General features: G+C 36.6%; 1 protein-coding gene across 34 annotated transcripts in view; it reads right to left on the bottom strand.

Annotated features, from left to right (window-relative positions):
• PCDH15 (protocadherin related 15) overlaps positions 1-17,844 on the bottom strand; it is a 1,617,506-nt gene that overhangs the window by 400,565 nt on the left and 1,199,097 nt on the right. For all 34 annotated transcript variants that reach the window (XR_014827612.1, XR_014827610.1, XR_014827605.1 and 31 more), the window contains one exon: positions 12,089-12,199. Coding sequence is in view for 13 of the 34 variants with exons in the window: in XM_084996683.1 (XP_084852809.1) it covers positions 12,089-12,199 (111 nt within the window). In the remaining 21 variants the exon portion in view is untranslated. The remainder of the gene's footprint in view (positions 1-12,088; positions 12,200-17,844) is intronic.

Genomic DNA, 17,844 nt, shown 5'->3' with positions numbered 1-17,844 from the left:
AAGAAAGTTACTTTTATAAATCGCTCAAAAACAACTAACTCATTGTCACAATCTATTCTTTTTATGAAGCACATTTTTATAAAACTGCAAATATTTCAACTATTAAAATGGTAAGACAATAAAACATCTCTGTCAAGTGATAAGTAAGACTTCAACACCTTCATCTCAACTGAAGAGTTTTCTTGTTATAGTTTAATTGCCTGCTATTCTTTGATCAAACTAAAGATAAATGCTAATTTCTAATATATTCAGTATCTGGTCTATATTTAGAGTTGCATTAAGTTAAACATTGGTTGTGTGGAGACAAGAAAGATGTGGACTCTAACAAATACTATGAAATTACACGAAACCTGGTTTTAAAATGAATATGAGACAAACATGATGATGTTCAGATTTATTTTTTGAGGCAATGTCATTGAAGCTTTTGGAATAAAGAGGCTTCTAACATTTACATACTTAGTATTCAAGTAGTTAATAGAATAACAAAATGGCTAGAGGCACCTACCAGACTCACTCATGGATACATGTATTAAAAACTCTTTCACTACCTTATCAGGTACTTGCAGTATAGAAAGGAATTAAAAAAAAAAAAAACCACCTGCAACATAATTAGAGTTGCCCTGAGTCTTTTGACCCTAACTCAATTACCTAAAACTTTGGCAGTGTCTGTCTTGCTTCTTCTGTTCACCAGTGAAGAATAGAATGTCACCAGCTGAAATTTCAAAATTTATCCTAGTAACTTGATTCTGTTAGATTACATTATTCAAAAAAAGAAAGTAGCAGCAACAAGATTGCCTTGGTCTAAATTACTTTAGAAGTGTGTTCTTTAATTTTTTGTCTTAAAAGTATCTGAGTCATTTGAGTAATTTTCCTTAATTTTTACACATACTAGTAAACAGAATAGTATCATATTTCACATCTGCACATGCTTACAAAGCTTCATTACTTAAAATTTTATAAATATTTCTTAAACCATCAAAGGCCATCTTTTCATTTTAGACCCACTCCCCAAAATAGGCTCAAGAAACTGGCAGAAGTAAAAACAGCGATTATAACATTAGCACTTATTCTGTATAGGGGTAGGAGGCAGACCTGAGGGAAGGCCAGGATAGGGATTATCCTGAAAAGTTGTTTATATAATTTGAAATATGAATTTTTATATCCAAATCTATATAATTGCAATGCTTTGAAGGTGGGCAGAATATGCCACATGAAAATGTCACATTGACTTACTGAGTATTTCAGTTCTTAAGAAAGAGCCAGTGCAAGGAAGACCTTCTGATCATAGCCCCCCCAAAAGCGAGACATAAATCTCTCATGTAAAAATAACACTTCCTACTCTATTACACTGTTGGTTGGAATGTAAGTTGCTGCAACCTCTGTGGAAAACATTATGGAGATTCCTCAGAAAACTAAAGATAGAATTACCCTTTGATTCAGCAATCTCACTTCTGGGCATCTATCCAGAGAAAACCGTGACTTGAAAAGACACATCTACTCCAATGTTCACTGCAGCACTATTTGCAATAGCCAAGACATGGAAACAACCTTAATGTCCATCGACAGAGGAATGGATCAAGAAGATGTGCTACATATACACAGTGGAATATTACTCAGCCATTGAAAGGAAAGAAATAATGGCTTTTGCAGCGTCATGGATGGACGTAGAAATTACTGTGCTAAGTGAAGTCAGTCAGACAATGAGACACCAACATCAACTGTTATCACCTACATGTGGTATCTGAAAAAGGGACACAATAAACTTCTTTGCAGAACAGATAGTGACTCACACACTTTGAAAAACTTATGGTTTCCAAATGAGACAGGTTGGAGGGGATGTACTGAGGGTTTGGAACAGAAATGCTATAAAATTTGGTTGTGATGATTGTTATACACCTATAAATGTAATAAAATTCATTGAGTTATTTAAAAAATAAAAATAAATAAAAATAAAATAGCAACTGTTCTTAGGTGAAAGAAAGAAAGGAAGGAAGGAAGAAAGAAAGAAAGAAAATAACCCTTCCTGTACCAGGAGAGTAGAAGGCATCATTAGAACAAGAAATTAAACAAAAAAAAATTTAGGGCCAAGAAACTGTGTAAAAAAAAAATGTTAATTATTCACTAATTTGATAACCAGAACCCAAAGCCCCTTTGCCTTATATATTCTTCACAAATTTATTGTTTCCTTGTCTAAAACACAGCCTGCTTTGGTCACTTATTTGAGTCTCATATTTTTTATGAGATTTCTGTATACACATTATTAGATCTGCTTTTCTCCTGTTAATTAATCTGTGTTATGTTAATTTAATTTTTAGGCCAGCCAAAGAACTGCAAAAAATTAAGAAACCTCAATTAACTAGAGTCAGGAGACCAGAAGGGGGAGCTCTCAACACCCTGTGAGGATGAAAACAGCTAATTGGGAAAATTCTGAATGGTTTCCAAGATTACAACTGGGAGATTGTCCTGGTCAGGTTTGGGCAATTGCTAGGTGACTTCTTTGGGCAATTCCTAGTGCTTTTTGAAACCCTGTTGATTGGAACGAAATTAAAGCTTGCCCACAAAAATAAAATAAACCTTTTCATGATTATTACAATCAACTTCAGATTGTTTTTAAATAAAATTCTGGTCTAATTCCTTTAGATGTTGAACCCATCCAGGTAGCTTTTAACTATATGGTTATTAATGGGCTGAATTGGGACCTTTCCCTTCTAGTAAAAAGGCCTAGCGTGAAATGGGGAACTGTGTCCCCTCCAGAGTTAGTTAATCTGGCAAATCATCTGTCTTGCACTCTAGATGAGTCACCTAAAAGGAAGACCACCAAAATTCTTAATCTTCCATTCTAGCAAATAATCCTAAATGAAACCAAAACTCCCCTATTCTCTGCTTTTATTGCAAAGAACCAGGACATTGGAAGCTAGATTGTTACAAATTTAAGCACTTTGGGCACCTTCAGCTTTCTAACGGGCCTTTCCAACATCCCCCTAATTATCAGTGATGTAGCTCTGAGGAACTTCAGAGGCTTTTCCAAATTCCTAAATTAGCTTGAAGAAATATTCCTCCAGATAGGAGGTGGGTGTCTTTTAGTCTTCAGAGACACCACAGCCACATTCTGGATGATCAACCCCATTATAATAAAGCAGCCCTTGTCTTGAAGTACTAGATAGTTTGGACAGTGGGAACCTCAGATGAACCTCAAATGGTTTCTGTCTCTGAACCCTATTTCCTTCTATTTAGGCTTTTTAAGAAATATACACCTTTTCTCCTTAGTTGCTCTGCCCTTTTTCATTTCTCCTGCTGAGACTTTTTAGAGATATTTTACTCCAGAATTTATTTCTTCTAAAACATGGAAATAATTCTAGAAGGAAACAGTAGTCATCAAAGCAGCCAACAAAGTAAGTTACATAACCTTTGTCATTTTTTAATTTGTTCTGTCTCTGACAGTACTAGAGTTGATTCAGGAAACACTGATCATGTGTCCCTGCTGAATCTACCTCCCTCCTCCCAACTGATATCGGAAAAATTCATAATGCACCACCCACTAGGACTCAAATAGATCCCTCACAACCTCATCTCAGAATTAATCAATATCCTATAAGTGAAAACAAAACAAAACAAAATAAAACAAAACCTTTAGGGCATAAAGCCCATAGTAGAAGATTACAGGGCTCGAGGCCTTATTATCCCTTATACTAGCTGCAGACCACTGCTATTTTACCAGTAAGAAAACCTAAGTGTGTAGGGTGGAGGTTTGTCTAGGACATCCAAGTAATAAACCTCATTTTTATCTCCCAACACCTCATTGGGCCTAATACCCATATTTACTAGCATGTTTCCACCAGAGGCAAATCACTGACTTATGCACTGTATTCTTTAGTACTCTAGCTGAGGAAGCTAGCCAATACTGTTTATCTTCACCTGGGGAAAACAAACCAAAAAACCCAATTCACCTGGACAATAATGAGAGCCCTTATTTCTCACAAATCCTGAAGGCTAGCTATAATGTTCCCTAGGGGTTCTATTTTGTGGCTATATGTGGATGATCTACATCCCTGCTCTCCTTCTTGAACCTTCTCATAGAAAGATAGCATGTACTTGCTAAAGCTTTTAGCCTTAAAGAGACATAAGGTTGCCAAGAAAAAAAAAAAAAATAGTTTGTTCAACCCCAAGGAATCTGATATCTGAACAAGGGCTACACATAGATGGAGATAGTCAATACAATGTCCTAAGTTACTTTTAACCCCAAACTAAGTGCCAACTGTGAAGTTTTCTCAGGCTAGTTGGTTATTGCCAAACTTGGATTCCAATTTTTTTTCTATTGGCTATTATGTTTTACTAAAAAATCACAATGAACCAATTTTATGGGAAGAACCAGATGACACAGATTTAAGGCCTTAAAGAGAGCTTAGCAAACCCACCTGCCCTTGGGCATCCCAATTATTAGATTCCCTTTTATTTTTTGTATATGAAAAGTAAAGGGAGGTCTTTGGGGGTACACATCCAAAGACACAGAGAGCACCATGGATCCACAGGGTATTAGAACCAACAACTGGACCCTGTGGCCCGTGGATACCTCTTTGCCTTAGAGCCATTACAACAACAGCCATTTCGATTAAGGCTGTCAAGAAAGTCATAAAGGGATCGCCTTTAACCATTTTTGTACCTCATCACATTCACCATTTTACTTAGCCACCTCATCTTTTATGAAGTCCTTTTGTTAATTGCTTCTCACAAAACTCTTTTACATTTTAATAACCTTAACCAGGTAACTCTTTTCCCTCCCATCACTGATGAAGTCTCTCACAACTGCTTAACGTTGATGAATTACCCTCCTGACTCCTCATTATGATCAGCAGGAAATACCTTTAGGTAATGATGACTTCTCATGGTTCACTGACTGTTCTTATTTAAAAGGTGACAATGGCAAATATCATGCTACATATGCCATTGCAACTCCTTCTGATGTGGAGACAGCATCTTTATCTATGTCTACTTTGGCCAAACGGGATGAATTATACACTTGTATATGGGTTTGTACTTTAGTCAAAGCCACATTGCCAAAGTTTACACTAATAGTAGATATTTTTGTAATGTAGCTCATGATTTTGGAATGTTGTGGAAGCAATGTGGCTTATTTACTTCCAATGGAAATGAAATTTAAAATGACCCTTACATTCAGGAGTTGTTGGGTGTGATACTTTGACCTACAGCTTTAGCTATGATTAAGATGCTGGCACATCCTAAACTTGACTCTCTGGAAGCTAAGGGAAATCACCTTGCAGATATTTCCACAAGAAATGTAGCCTTTAAAGGAACTAACAGCAGCTAACCCCCTCTCATGGTCTAAAGGAATATTTCCCCTAATAGAAACTTAGAAAAAGTGGCTAGACAAGCTAATCATTGGCCTCAGAAAAGGAAAAATCAAATTGGAAATTCAACATTTTTGTTTATTTGATAAAAAGAGAAATCTCTTAGTATGGTCCAAATAACAATCCAGTCCTAACTCAAATTCCCACTCCTCACCACTGTATACGCATTGGTCTACTGAAAAAATGAGAACATCCATGAATCAACATACTGTTGTGGAAACATTAATAAGGCTGTAAGAATACCTACCTCACGGGTCCCACTTGTCCAAAATGCAACCCAAGGAAGACTGTCCATACCACTCCCAGACTTTTTAAACTGCCTAATGGACCATTCAAGGTTCCGTTCCCCAGTGTCATGGATATAAATGTGTTTGAGTCATGGTCTGTATGTTCTCACACTGGACTGATGCCTTCCCTTGCAGACAAGCTATTGCCTCTTCTTGTAGCTAAAGTCTTTTTTGAAGAGATTTCCCCTACCTGGGTAACTCCTCTTGAACATTATAGTGATCGAGGAGCCAATTTCAATGGTGAGCTATTTCAACAAGTCTGTACTTTTTGGCCAGTTTTATAACACTTTCACTGTGCTTGCTACTTTCAATCCTCTGTCCTCTGGCTTTGCCAAACACATTAATGGCACTACTGAGAATCAATTGGCCAAATTTGTAAAGACCCTCCAAATGCCTTGGCCAAAAGCATTGCTGTTAGTCTATCTAAACTTGGATCCATCCTTTTTGAAACTCATAAAATTTGGGAAATTCACAAGAGGCTCATTGCCTTTTTGACACACAATTGACAAAAGGAGATTCTCAGTATTTCAACAGGGCAACTACTTCTATTAAAAATAACCATGTTTTGGAAGTTCCCACTGTGGTGCAGTGGGTTAATGATCAACTTTCTGGCACCAGTTTGATCCTTGGCCACGCAGTGGGTTAAAGATCCAATGTTGCCACCTTTGTAGAGTAGGTGCAGCTTCGGCTAGGATTTGACCTCTGGCCCAGGAACTCCCACATGCCACATGTGTGGCCAAAAAAGAAACAAACAAAAAACAAAACAAAACAAAACCAAAAAAAAACCGTGCTTTGGTAGGGAAATCTTTTCACAGTGTGCTTTCAGAAATGCATACCTTAAGCAACACACCTTGTAAGCTGGAGATTTATTCTATAGGGAAGCATACCTCCTGAAGAACTCTCTTCAGACTCACTAGATCAGGTACTGTTAACCAATACTGTGCTCTCAAATCCCAGGGAATAGGAGTTCCCATCATGGCGCAGTGGTTAACGAATCCGACTAGGAACCATGAGGTTGCGGGTTCGGTCCCTGCCCTTGCTCAGTAGGTTAACGATCTGGCGTTGCTGTCAGCTGTGGTGTAGGTTGCAGACGCGGCTCGGATCCCATGTTGCTGTGGCTCTGGTGTAGGCCGGTGGCTACAGCTCCGATTGGACCCCTAGCCTGGGAACCTCCATATGCCACGGGAGCGGCCCAAGAAATAGCTAAAAAGACAAAAAAAAAAAAAAAAAAAAATCCCAGGGAATAGACACTTGGACACCTAAAAAAAGCCTGGGATACTGAATAGACCTGAACATCATCTTGGGATCTAAAAGTAAAGATCTCCCAGAATTTATCAGACAATATCCAGTGAAACAGCTTTCCCAAGATATATGAACAGGCTTGTTGGAAGTTTGTCACCAACCTTTGATGATGACATATCACCTGAGATGATCTCCAATGTCTATGATCTTGATAAAAGATGGACTTTAGATAAAAAGTGCCTGAGAGTACTCCCTCCTATCCCTCCTGTTATTTGAATGTAACCTCCATAAGTTCCCAATCTGCGTGCTTCCCTTCAATGTGAGACACTACACCCAGTAAAGCTCCTTCCTGAAACCAAGGGTTGTAAAAAGCTGTTTAAACAGAAATCTTGACTCTTGGACACCTAAAAAAATGTAAAATAAATGGATAAATGAATAAATGGATAAATAAATAAACAAACAGAAACCTCAACTAAAGTCAGGAGACCAGATGGGGGTGCTCTCACACACCACAAGGATAGCAGAGCCCAAAAGAAAGAAGAAAGACTTCTTTCAAGTCAACAGTTGAGCCAATGAAAATGAACTCTGTTTATTATAGCCCTCCTAATTTATTTCCCCCTCTATAAAATCTCTTCATCCCTTGCTTTGGGGAACTTGCACATGACTCAGGATAGTTGTAGACTCCAAATTGCAATTCTCTTCTTATCCCAAATAAACCCATTTTTGCTGGGGAAATAATTGGCAGTCTATTTATTTTAGGTCAAGAGACCCTGAAAGGGAAGAAGTAAAACAGTTATCGCTTGAGTTTAGACTTTTTCTGATATTGACAGCCATAAAGAGAAAAGACATAGCTAAGAAAGAAATAATATTATTTTATCCTAATATATATTTTTAAAATACAGTATGTTTTTATGAAGGACAGGAAATGTCTCTTCTCTAGATTTTTGATACTTGGGAAAATGCAGAATAACACTGCTACTGATAGGATAATTCAAAAATTAGTCTTGCTATAATCCTTAACTAAATGGAAACCTTTCTTTCTGACAATTATTTAAGGGCTCTTGAATACATAAGAGCCCTTAGTATTTTCCTCAGAATAATCAAAATATAAAAGGGAATTAGCTTTGAAGATATCTATGTATAGAGATGGATTTGATTTTTTTAATGATTTATGATAACATCAATATTGGAGTTTATGGTAAGAGAATATATCAGAAATCTCAACAAAAGGAAACCCTTCACTTTTGTACTTAACCTCTCTGAAACCCTTAACTACTCTGAACTTTCTTTTCTAGATTTTTCTGCTCTTTTCCAGAATCTATCATTCTCTTTTGGACATTCATATTTAAAATAAACAATGTGGATAATAAGTTGCAAAAATTTTATAAAATACATGATGTTTTCTGTGGATCAACTCTTCTAATTTATTAAGAATAATAACGCAGGAGTTCCTGTTGTGGCTCAGTGGAAACGAATCCGATTAGGACCATGAGGTTGTGGGTTTGATCCCTGGCCCTGCTCAGTGGGTTAAGGATCTGGCATTGCCGTGAGTTGTGGTGTAGGTCACAGACATGGCTCGGATCTGGTGTTGCTGTGGCTCTGGTGCAGGCTGGCGGCTACAGCTCTGATTAGACCTCTAGCCTGGGAACCTCCATATGCCATGGGTGAGGCCCTAAAAGTTCAAAAGACAAAAAAAAAAAAAAAAAAAAAAAAAAAGAATAATAACATATTCATATAGATAGGAAGAAACCTCTCAACTACATGAAGTTTGAATAATTCATTTTGCAAATCAATCAAATCTTTGTACTCTAAGCAAAGCCAGGCCAAAGCTGAGTAACATTCGGTAATTATCAGACCTCTGGCATCTTAGAAACCATCTACTTTAAAGTCCAAATTGATTGTTCATATTTCAGCTCTCCTTATGACTCCAAGAGAATAAGTTTTTAATGTACATGGCTTACATTGCACTGTGGTTTACATCCCATCAATAAAATGATAAACAAACAAAGAAGAATATAAAAGAATAATTAGAAAGACATTTTAGATGTATAGACATCATTATTGCATATAAATATAAGGATATAAATTTAATAGATATTGATACATATGAAGCCATCAATGTTTAACAACCAGCTGAGATAAGAAGTCCTGACTTGTAGCATTTGTCACTTTTCCATACTGTCAATATCTTCCACCATGTCTACAAATGAGGTCAAGGTTGGGAAGAGATGCCCACAATCAGCCCTCAAGCAAGCATGAGCCAGCTTTCCAGCTCCAATAACCTACTCTCTTAAGTAAGTTATATATCTAAAATGTAGGAGCAACGGACAGTCCTCTTTATAAATTTTGAGGATGTGATGTGTTGTAACACTTTGGAAGATAACATGACATTGCTCACTAAGATGAAAAGTATATGTACGTATAAATGTATGTATATACATACATATACATGCACATACATATAGCCATGCATATATACAATTTTTCTCATAGTAGTTCATCTTTTAATTATTCTATTATTACACAGTAAAGTCCTTGTACTTAAGTGGTTTACGTAATACTGTAATGATAAGCATATTTTTGCTTACTAACTCGCTAATCCTCACAAGAACCCTATGTGGTGTGTTTCTTAATAGTCCCATTTTTTGCTTAGGAAACTGAAAGACAGAGTGTGCCCAAAGTCACACAGCAAGGAAATGGCAGAACTGGGATTTGAATCCAGGTAATATGGTTTTAGAACTCATGCTTTTACCACTACACTGTGCTCACTGCCTCTCATGAGGGTAATGAAAGTAGCTACCAATTCCATGTCAAAAGAACAACAAAGAACAACCCCCCCCCCATATATAGTTGAATATATCATGATACATCCTAATTTTGGTATATTATACAACTTTTAAAAAGATATAATCTGAAAATATTTAAAAACATAAAAATCTTATAATTTCCTACATTTAGCATTCCATTTTGCACTGGATAATTTAAATTTGTATAAAAATTACTATTTTACACATAAATTCAAATTTCTTTCAATTTCTCACCAACTCCATTCCTTCCTTTCAGGGATTCATGTATACCTTTCTATTTCATAACGTTATCCTTGGGGTGCTAAATCTTATCACTTTCCCCAGTTACAAATAGTCTAGCAAACTGGATTCAAATTGTTCCAGATGTCTTTATAAATACTTTAAACTAGAAAGCAATTTGGACTTTTTTTTGCGTTTCATTTAAAAAAAATTCATTGTAAATAACACAATAAAATTAGCTTTCAGAAACATTCTCTAGCAATCTGACATTTCTGTTATTTTCATTAGAGATTCTGAGTTAGAAAGGAAAATTGTATCTTTTCTCCACATTTTCACTTACATGGAAAAAAAAAAAAAAAGATTTCAGTGTTTTTGAGAAATTCTGAGCGGCCCTGCACAACAGACTTTATTTTTTCCTATATCCTCCATCTCTACTAGTCTCTATTACTGAACACCAAGACAATCCACATTGAATTGGGAAAAAAGAAACAAAACAAGAATGGAAGTTCAGAAATTTGGCATCAAAATTTAGGTTTCTGGAGTTCCCATTGTGGCGCAGTAATTAACAAATCCGACTAGGAACCATGAGGTTGTGGGTTCGATCCCTGCCCTTGCTCAGTGGGTTAATGATCCGGTGTTGCTGTGAGCTGTGGTGTAGGTTGCAGACGCGGCTTGGATCCCGCGTTGCTGTGGCTCTGGCGTAGGCTGGTGGCTACAGCTCCGATTCGACCCCTAGCCTGGGAACCTCCATATGCCGTGGGAGCGGCCCAAAGAAATAGCCAAAAAAAAAAAAAAAAATTAGGTTTCTATCGATATCTACCTGTACATATATATGTATATATGTACACATAAATTACCTTTTTCCTGAAATATATCTAAGACAGATAAAACATGGCCTCTAAGTGATATCTTATTGCACATACGCTTGTTTAGAATAGCTGATGGAGCATAGTTTCCTTTTGCCACTCCCTCTTGTCTTTTTGTTCTGCTATAAAAATAAGATTATAATGCTTAAGGATTATAAAAGAATAGGTTGGTTTCAGGCTTCAGAGTCTAACCACCTTTTGAGAAGATGGTCTTGCTACCATTGTGGGACTTTTTCAATGTTAGATAGTATCTGTTGCCTGCCCTCTTAGCTAGCCCTGTTCTCTTTCCTAGCAAATTCTTTCTTTCTTCTTTTTTTTTTTTTGTCATTGATGTGCTCAGCCCCAAGAGATACACCATACTTGCTTGTCATCCAGAGGTGATTGTCTCTTTCCCATTTACCACCTACAGACTCCCTTAACTTTCCTGTCTGCTATGCTGACTCATGTTCTCCTGTTCTGTAAGGGGATGCTGTGTGGGAAAGGACTCTGGGAAAGAGCCTCCTCCCAGATAAAAGGAGACAGAATCAACAAACATAAAAAGTCCTAGATTTACCACCCTTACACTTAGATTTGAATTACAGTTGTGATGCTTATGGCTCTGTCATTCACTGCAGATAAGGCATTGGAAAAACAACAAAATTTCAGAGAAGGACAGAGATTAAAGATAGAAGGAAACTGAGTCCTTGGTGATAACTGCCAAAATAACCCTTGAACCACATAAATCTAAGGATGTTATGAAAATAAAATCTATGCAAACAATCGTTTTTCAGGTTTTCTGTTACTGCTGTGTACATATGAGAGTTATGTGCATAACAGCTTATATGTAGTGAGCAGCTACTCAATGATAAATGCTATAAATGATTTAGTAAATGATTCAACAGTTCTCTGCCTTTAGTGTACTATGGAGTGCCCTGGGAAGCAAAAATACAGGTAATTCCACTTCTACCTTCTGAAATTTTTATTCAGAGGGTCTGAAGTTGGGTCTGCGTCCAAGAATCTGCATTTTTAATACACTCGCAAGGTGATTCTACTGCAGTTGTTCAGTGCATCATGCTTTGAGAAACAGTTCAGTATGATATAGAAACAAATTATGAAAGAGTGTATATGAGAGAAAAGACAAACACAGTGAGTGGAAATAATCTTCCCATGCCATTCCATCCCATTCCCCATCTAGAAGAAAATTATATACAAATTACCCTGAGGGAGGGTTACCCTGTTGAGGCTGCAAATTACACTGGATGAGTTCTTTGCTTCATAAATTCAAATTCAAAGGAGGAAAGTAAGAAAAATTGAGCACTCACATTCGCTTGGATGATGACAAAGTAGCGAGTCTTATCTTCATAGTTGAGTCTCTTTCTTAACACTATATTTCCAGTCAACATGAGGGGAATTTCAAAGGTGTCGTTGGATGTCTGCAAATGGGTAAAGATACACATTTGACATCATTTAAACATTAGATGAATTAGAGAATCTGATATTGCAGTTTAGTCTCCTTGAAAGTTACAGACAACACACTTATTATCTGAAAATAGAAAGTGAGTATAAGCTTCAGATTTAATATTCTTACTTCGGAAAACTTGTCATTCTGAGACTATTTTATCAATCTTCGAAATGACACTAAAACACAAGAGTGATGTCTTTTTAAGGATAAGAGACAGGTCTTATAAATTATATTCTCTTGAGGTGTGACTACACTATCTTACAGTGAGTGCTGCTTAAAGCCTTCCAGCACTTTAGAGATTGCTCTTAGGATCTGCATGCTACCAAAAAGAAACTCAATCTCTGTCAAGATAGGAGATTTATCTAATGGGCAACAATTTTGAGGCTTGGGAGAACAAAAACAAAACAAACAAACAAAAACCAACCTACAACACCTTCTTTTTCACAAAAACACAGTGCACAGTGTTTTAAGTTAATAGTATTATCTAATACTTGAAAATACTGAGAATACAGAATGACAATCAATGTAAAAAAGGGATATTATATAGATATCACAAATTGCAACATTTGAATCCATTGATGATTAAAAAAAATGTTGAAAAGATAATACGGTAACTGGAAAGATTTTCAGGTATCTGGACTTTGATTTAGAAGTTTTCCAGGACTGTTGATGGATAACCCTAATAATATATGAAAAAATGTAACAAGAAACATTTCCTGGGTACTATTATTAAAAGTGATAAAATAGTCTCTCAATAACTACAACAAATTAGTTTTACTTTTAGCATTAGAAATGTTTTAGTTGATTATTTTATGTGGTGGTGGTTGTGCATGTGATTGTGGACACCAGATGAAATACTTGTTTTGGATCTATGTTAGATTATTTCAGAAAAAAAGGAGAAGGAGGAAGAGGAGAAGGAGGAGGAGGGAGGAGAGAAGAGGGGTGGAGAAGGCGGAGGGGGAAAGACAAAGCAAAAGGGAAGTGGAAGGAGAAGAAGGGGAAAGAAGAAGGTAAGAAAGAAAAAGAAAGAGAGAGAGAAAATACGTGTGTGTGTGTGTACACACCCTCAACTGATAAAAGGAGAGTTACTTAGGAACTGAGATTTAATTAGAAAACAGCTGACTCAAATCCTCATTTCAGGTTTATTCAGGGGAACATGGGCAAAATAACCTTCAATATCTAGAGCTGCAATCTCTTGATCTCCATCTTTCTCTCCCTTCTTTGACCTCCTCTCTTTCTGGTACACACATACACACTCAAGAGTACAAAGTTGATAGATATTTTTTAATGATTTATGCTGTGCTCCTTGGCTTTTGAGGTATTTCTTGGATACGATCATTTAAAAAGTAACATTTTAAAATGTAAATATAGCAAATGTACCATGAAGGATATTTAAAATTAAAAGCAGGCACTTGACATTTTCCCTAAATTTTTGCTTATTTAAACATTATTTACATCTATGAGTGGGAATCTCAACTATGCCAGGGAGTGTAAAAATGGCTTTAATCTAAATGTCTAAGTTAATTATGGGGAAAACCTTAGTTAATGGTTGCCATTTACACTGGAAAACACAACTCGATATGTTGTTAAAGGGTTGTTAACTTTCCGAGACTCAATAACTGTAGAGACACATCAATTTTAGGCATATTTATAAAAGATATGGTAGGTTGCTTACCAATAAGTAACCTCATTTTGGACTCAGTTCCAAATGAGTTCAGGTAACTGGTGGCTTTGTGCTGGAGGGGAGGCTATGGCCATAAATGGGGTGAGTTTCGATAAATCTAATCTAACCATGGAAATTCCACTCTCATTACCAGTGATTGTTTTAGAAATGTAAACGAGATCTAATTCTAGATAATCTGAGTAATTTTTCTTAGTTGTAAAGAGAGACAGGAAAAAATGTTCCTTTTTCTGCTTATAGATGCTTCTGTAAGGATATTATACCTGGAACTTTCAGCAGCCATTTTGGAACTACTGATGGAATTAACCTCAAAGCTAACAAAATGCTGAAGATGGAAGAGGACAAAATGGAAAGAACCTGGATCTGTGTTGTCTCTGAGTTGCTTAACAAATCCTGCTACACCCCCTTCTCTGAACAACCGGATATGAGAGGTAATACATGGCATTGTTGGCTAAGCCTCTTTAAATTCAGTTTTCTATTATTTGCTGCTGATAGCACTTTGATATGTGATTATCTCCTATCTACATGCCCTCATCCTGTAGTCCCCCTCTTTTCCCCATATATGTAATGACTCAACCTATTATAACTGCATTTTCCGAAGAAGATAAACTTCACCAAATGAAAATTTCCACAGAACACATGATGGCAAATTCTTATCTTTCTCTGCTAAGATTTTTTTCTTTCCCTTTCTTTTAACAATATAACTAGATCAAAGTATTACAGATAGTCTTACTTTGTACTACCATGAAGGAACAAAAAAATAGTATTTTATGATAATCGTGATGACCATAGTACAACTTCCTCTAGTTCACTGTATAGCAGATGTTAATGATATTTACTGAATTATTTTTGTCTAAATATATCAATCAAGGAAGGATTTGAGAATAAAACCCTCAAATTAATAGGTTAACATAAGATTTTTTTTTTTTTCTTACCCACTCAACATGTCTGCATTAATACATGTCAGCAAGGGGGCTCTGTTAATGTTTCATTTTGGGATAATGGACTTTTCACCTCAACATGTTTCCTTCCAATCACTGCAGCAGTGGGACAGGAAATGGTGACTTGCACTTAATTCTTTAAGCTCATATCTCATTAGTCAAAGTAAGTAATTTCCTCCAAAACAGACAAGTTCACTTCTGTTATGTCTCCAAAGAGGAAAAAACAAAGATTTAGAAAATAGCACAAATGCTTTTGCTTTAAATTTGGTTAATCGGTTCAGCAGTTCTTCATTCCCATATGTGTTCCTCTTTATTTTAGATAAAATTCAATGAAAAGAATGGCAAAAAAAGAGAAAAGCTCAATTTGAACTCTTCTGATTTTGTTCATAGGTTAAATAAGTGCTTTGTTTCAGTGAAGAGTTTACAACATTTGACAATTCAAATTGTTTTATTTTATTCATGTATGTATTTATTTATTTATTTGCTCTTTAGGGCTGCAATCACAGCATATGAAGGTTCCCAGGCTAGGCGTGGAATTGGAGCAATAGCTGCCAGCCTACACCACAGCCACCGCAATGCTGGATCCTTAATCCACTGAGCAAGGCCACAACAGGTTCCTAGTCAGATTTGTTTCTGCTGCGCCACAACAGGAACTCCCCAAAGTGTTTTATTTTAGATAGTAAAAATGTCTGATTCTTCCCTATTCCTTGTCCCTAGTATAACTGTTCATCCACATTATAAAGAAAATATGAGTAAAAAAGATCCTAATTATTCAAATAAGCATTTTCAATTTACCTGCTATTAAGACCAGACAAGAACCTTCATTTTCTCTCTTTTGTTTAAGTTTGTGGGGGGAAAAAACAACACAAAAACTCAAAAGTGCTTTTCCAAAGTAGGTCAGCTTATGACATCCAAAATGATGATAATAATGCTTAATATTATGGTAGATGTAAGAGATTCTTAAGGGAACCCTCTATCTATCCCCACTTGCTGATAAGCAACTCATACCTTGATGTCATCTGCCCCTCTTGAATGGGAACAGGACCTCTAACTTGATTCTTACCAATAGGATATGGTGCAGGTGACAAACTGCCAATCTTGTTTTGCCTTGTGTCATGTAAGTCTCCATCTTGCTAACAGACTAGCTCTAGATACTCTCCTTGCAGGCTTGAGGAAGTAAGTAGACAAGGAGCTAAGGATGGGTTCTAAGAGTTGAAAGCAGCCTCCAGCCAACAGTAGGGAATAAGTGAATTCTTCAATCACTTGTGACAGCCTACACAGCTTGATTAAGCTGTGCCCAGACACCTAAGCCACAGAAACTGAACAAAAATTAGACTGTTTTGTTTTAAACCACTACATTTTTGATATAACAGCAGATAACTAATCATTGTGCTAGTTACTAAGACTTGTCTAAAGGACTGGTGATGACATATAGTGCTGATACTTGATGACTACTACATTGTTGAACCTTCAACTTAATAATTTTCGGTGACATTATATTATTTCTCTGATATTTAGGAAAACATTGACAGGAAGGTATCTTCACCAATGTTCTTCTGATAGAGTAATCTTCTTTTTCAATGGAGAGAGATAAATACACCCTCAATACTTTCTGCAATCCTCCCTTTCTTACAGAGAAAACAGCCTGAAGTTGATTTGAAATGTCAGCATTTCTGGTTACAAACTAGTGCTGGTGGCAAACTAGCTGACAGTTTTTCGCTGCAGATATTCAGTCATGAAGGAAATATATGTACATTCTTTTTTTTATTTTTATTTTTTAGCTGTTAAAACTTTGAAATGTTTCTATCATTGTTGCTATTGCCTAATATTTAGGAAAGTCCTAAACATTGTTTAGAAGCAAAAATGATTAGAGTTCCCATTGTGGCTCAGTGGAAACAAATCCGACTAGGAACCATGAGGTGGCAAGGTTCAATCCCTGGCTCTGCTCAGTGGGTTAAGGATTTGGTGTTGCCCTGAGCTGTGGTGCAGGTAGCAGATGCGGCTCAGATCTGGCATTGCTGTGGCTACGGTGCAGGCCAGCAGCTGTAGCTCTGATTCAACCCCTAGCCTGGGAACCTCCATATGCTGCAGATGCAGCCCTAAAACACCCCCCCCAAAAAAAGGTTAAGAATACTAGTCTCCTAAAGATATATGGATAAAAGAAACTCATTGGGAATGGATTGTTCTGTTTCTATATGGCTGATTAGTACCCACTTGACTAAATCTTTCCACAAGTAACACCTATAAACACTGGACAAAATACAATAAAACAAACAAACAAAAATATCTGACATCTCTGGAGAGATAACAAAAGCAGGCATGTTCTGGAGGAGATTAGACCCTTCAGAGAAAAGATAGCACAAATGAGTTTCATATTTTATGATAGCTGGCCTGAGGGAAGACTGAATTTAGCACTTCAAGGGGGTAGTTAAAACTCTGATAGAAAGCCTGAAGTCTTTCTGACCTTTAGGAATAGATTTTGGGAAAACCAAAGCCAATAGAAACTGGGGTGGGGGTGGCGGGAGCAGATATTGTAAAGGAGAAAATCAGAAAAGGAGAGGAAAAAAATTCCATTTATATACTATGTCCAGATCAACTCTAGTTGGTCTGAACCACACTTGCACAGAGAAGACTACAAGCAGATCAAATAAGGAAAAAATATATACTGAATTGAGATTTGAATTGCACCCAAGAGAAAGAGTTTTCAGTTTGAGTGCAACCAAGCTCTCTGATAAAAACAGACACACACATCTCCTCAGAGGTGTGTAACAGAATCAAAAGTTGCTCCACAATACAATAGTCACGATATCCAGCACTGAGTCCAATATAATTTGACATATGTTGAACCAGAAAGTGTGATCCGTTTTCAAAAGGAAAGAACGTCAGCAGAAGTCCAAAATTAGGACAGCCAGACAAGGGTTTTTAAAGCAGTTATCATAATGATGCCTGCTCTTAAAGGCTTAAAAAGAACATGCTCTCTATAAATGAAAAGAT

The sequence above is a fragment of the Sus scrofa genome, chromosome 14 (assembly GCF_054392235.1).
Source record: "Sus scrofa isolate SSC_HxYL_T2T_F1_AM1 chromosome 14, Sscrofa_HxYL_maternal_Yorkshire_Landrace_v2.0, whole genome shotgun sequence".
In the NCBI taxonomy this organism is placed as follows: Eukaryota; Metazoa; Chordata; class Mammalia; order Artiodactyla; family Suidae; genus Sus; species Sus scrofa.
Note: the sequence above shows the minus strand (reverse complement) of the source record. Positions and strands in the feature narration are given on the sequence as shown.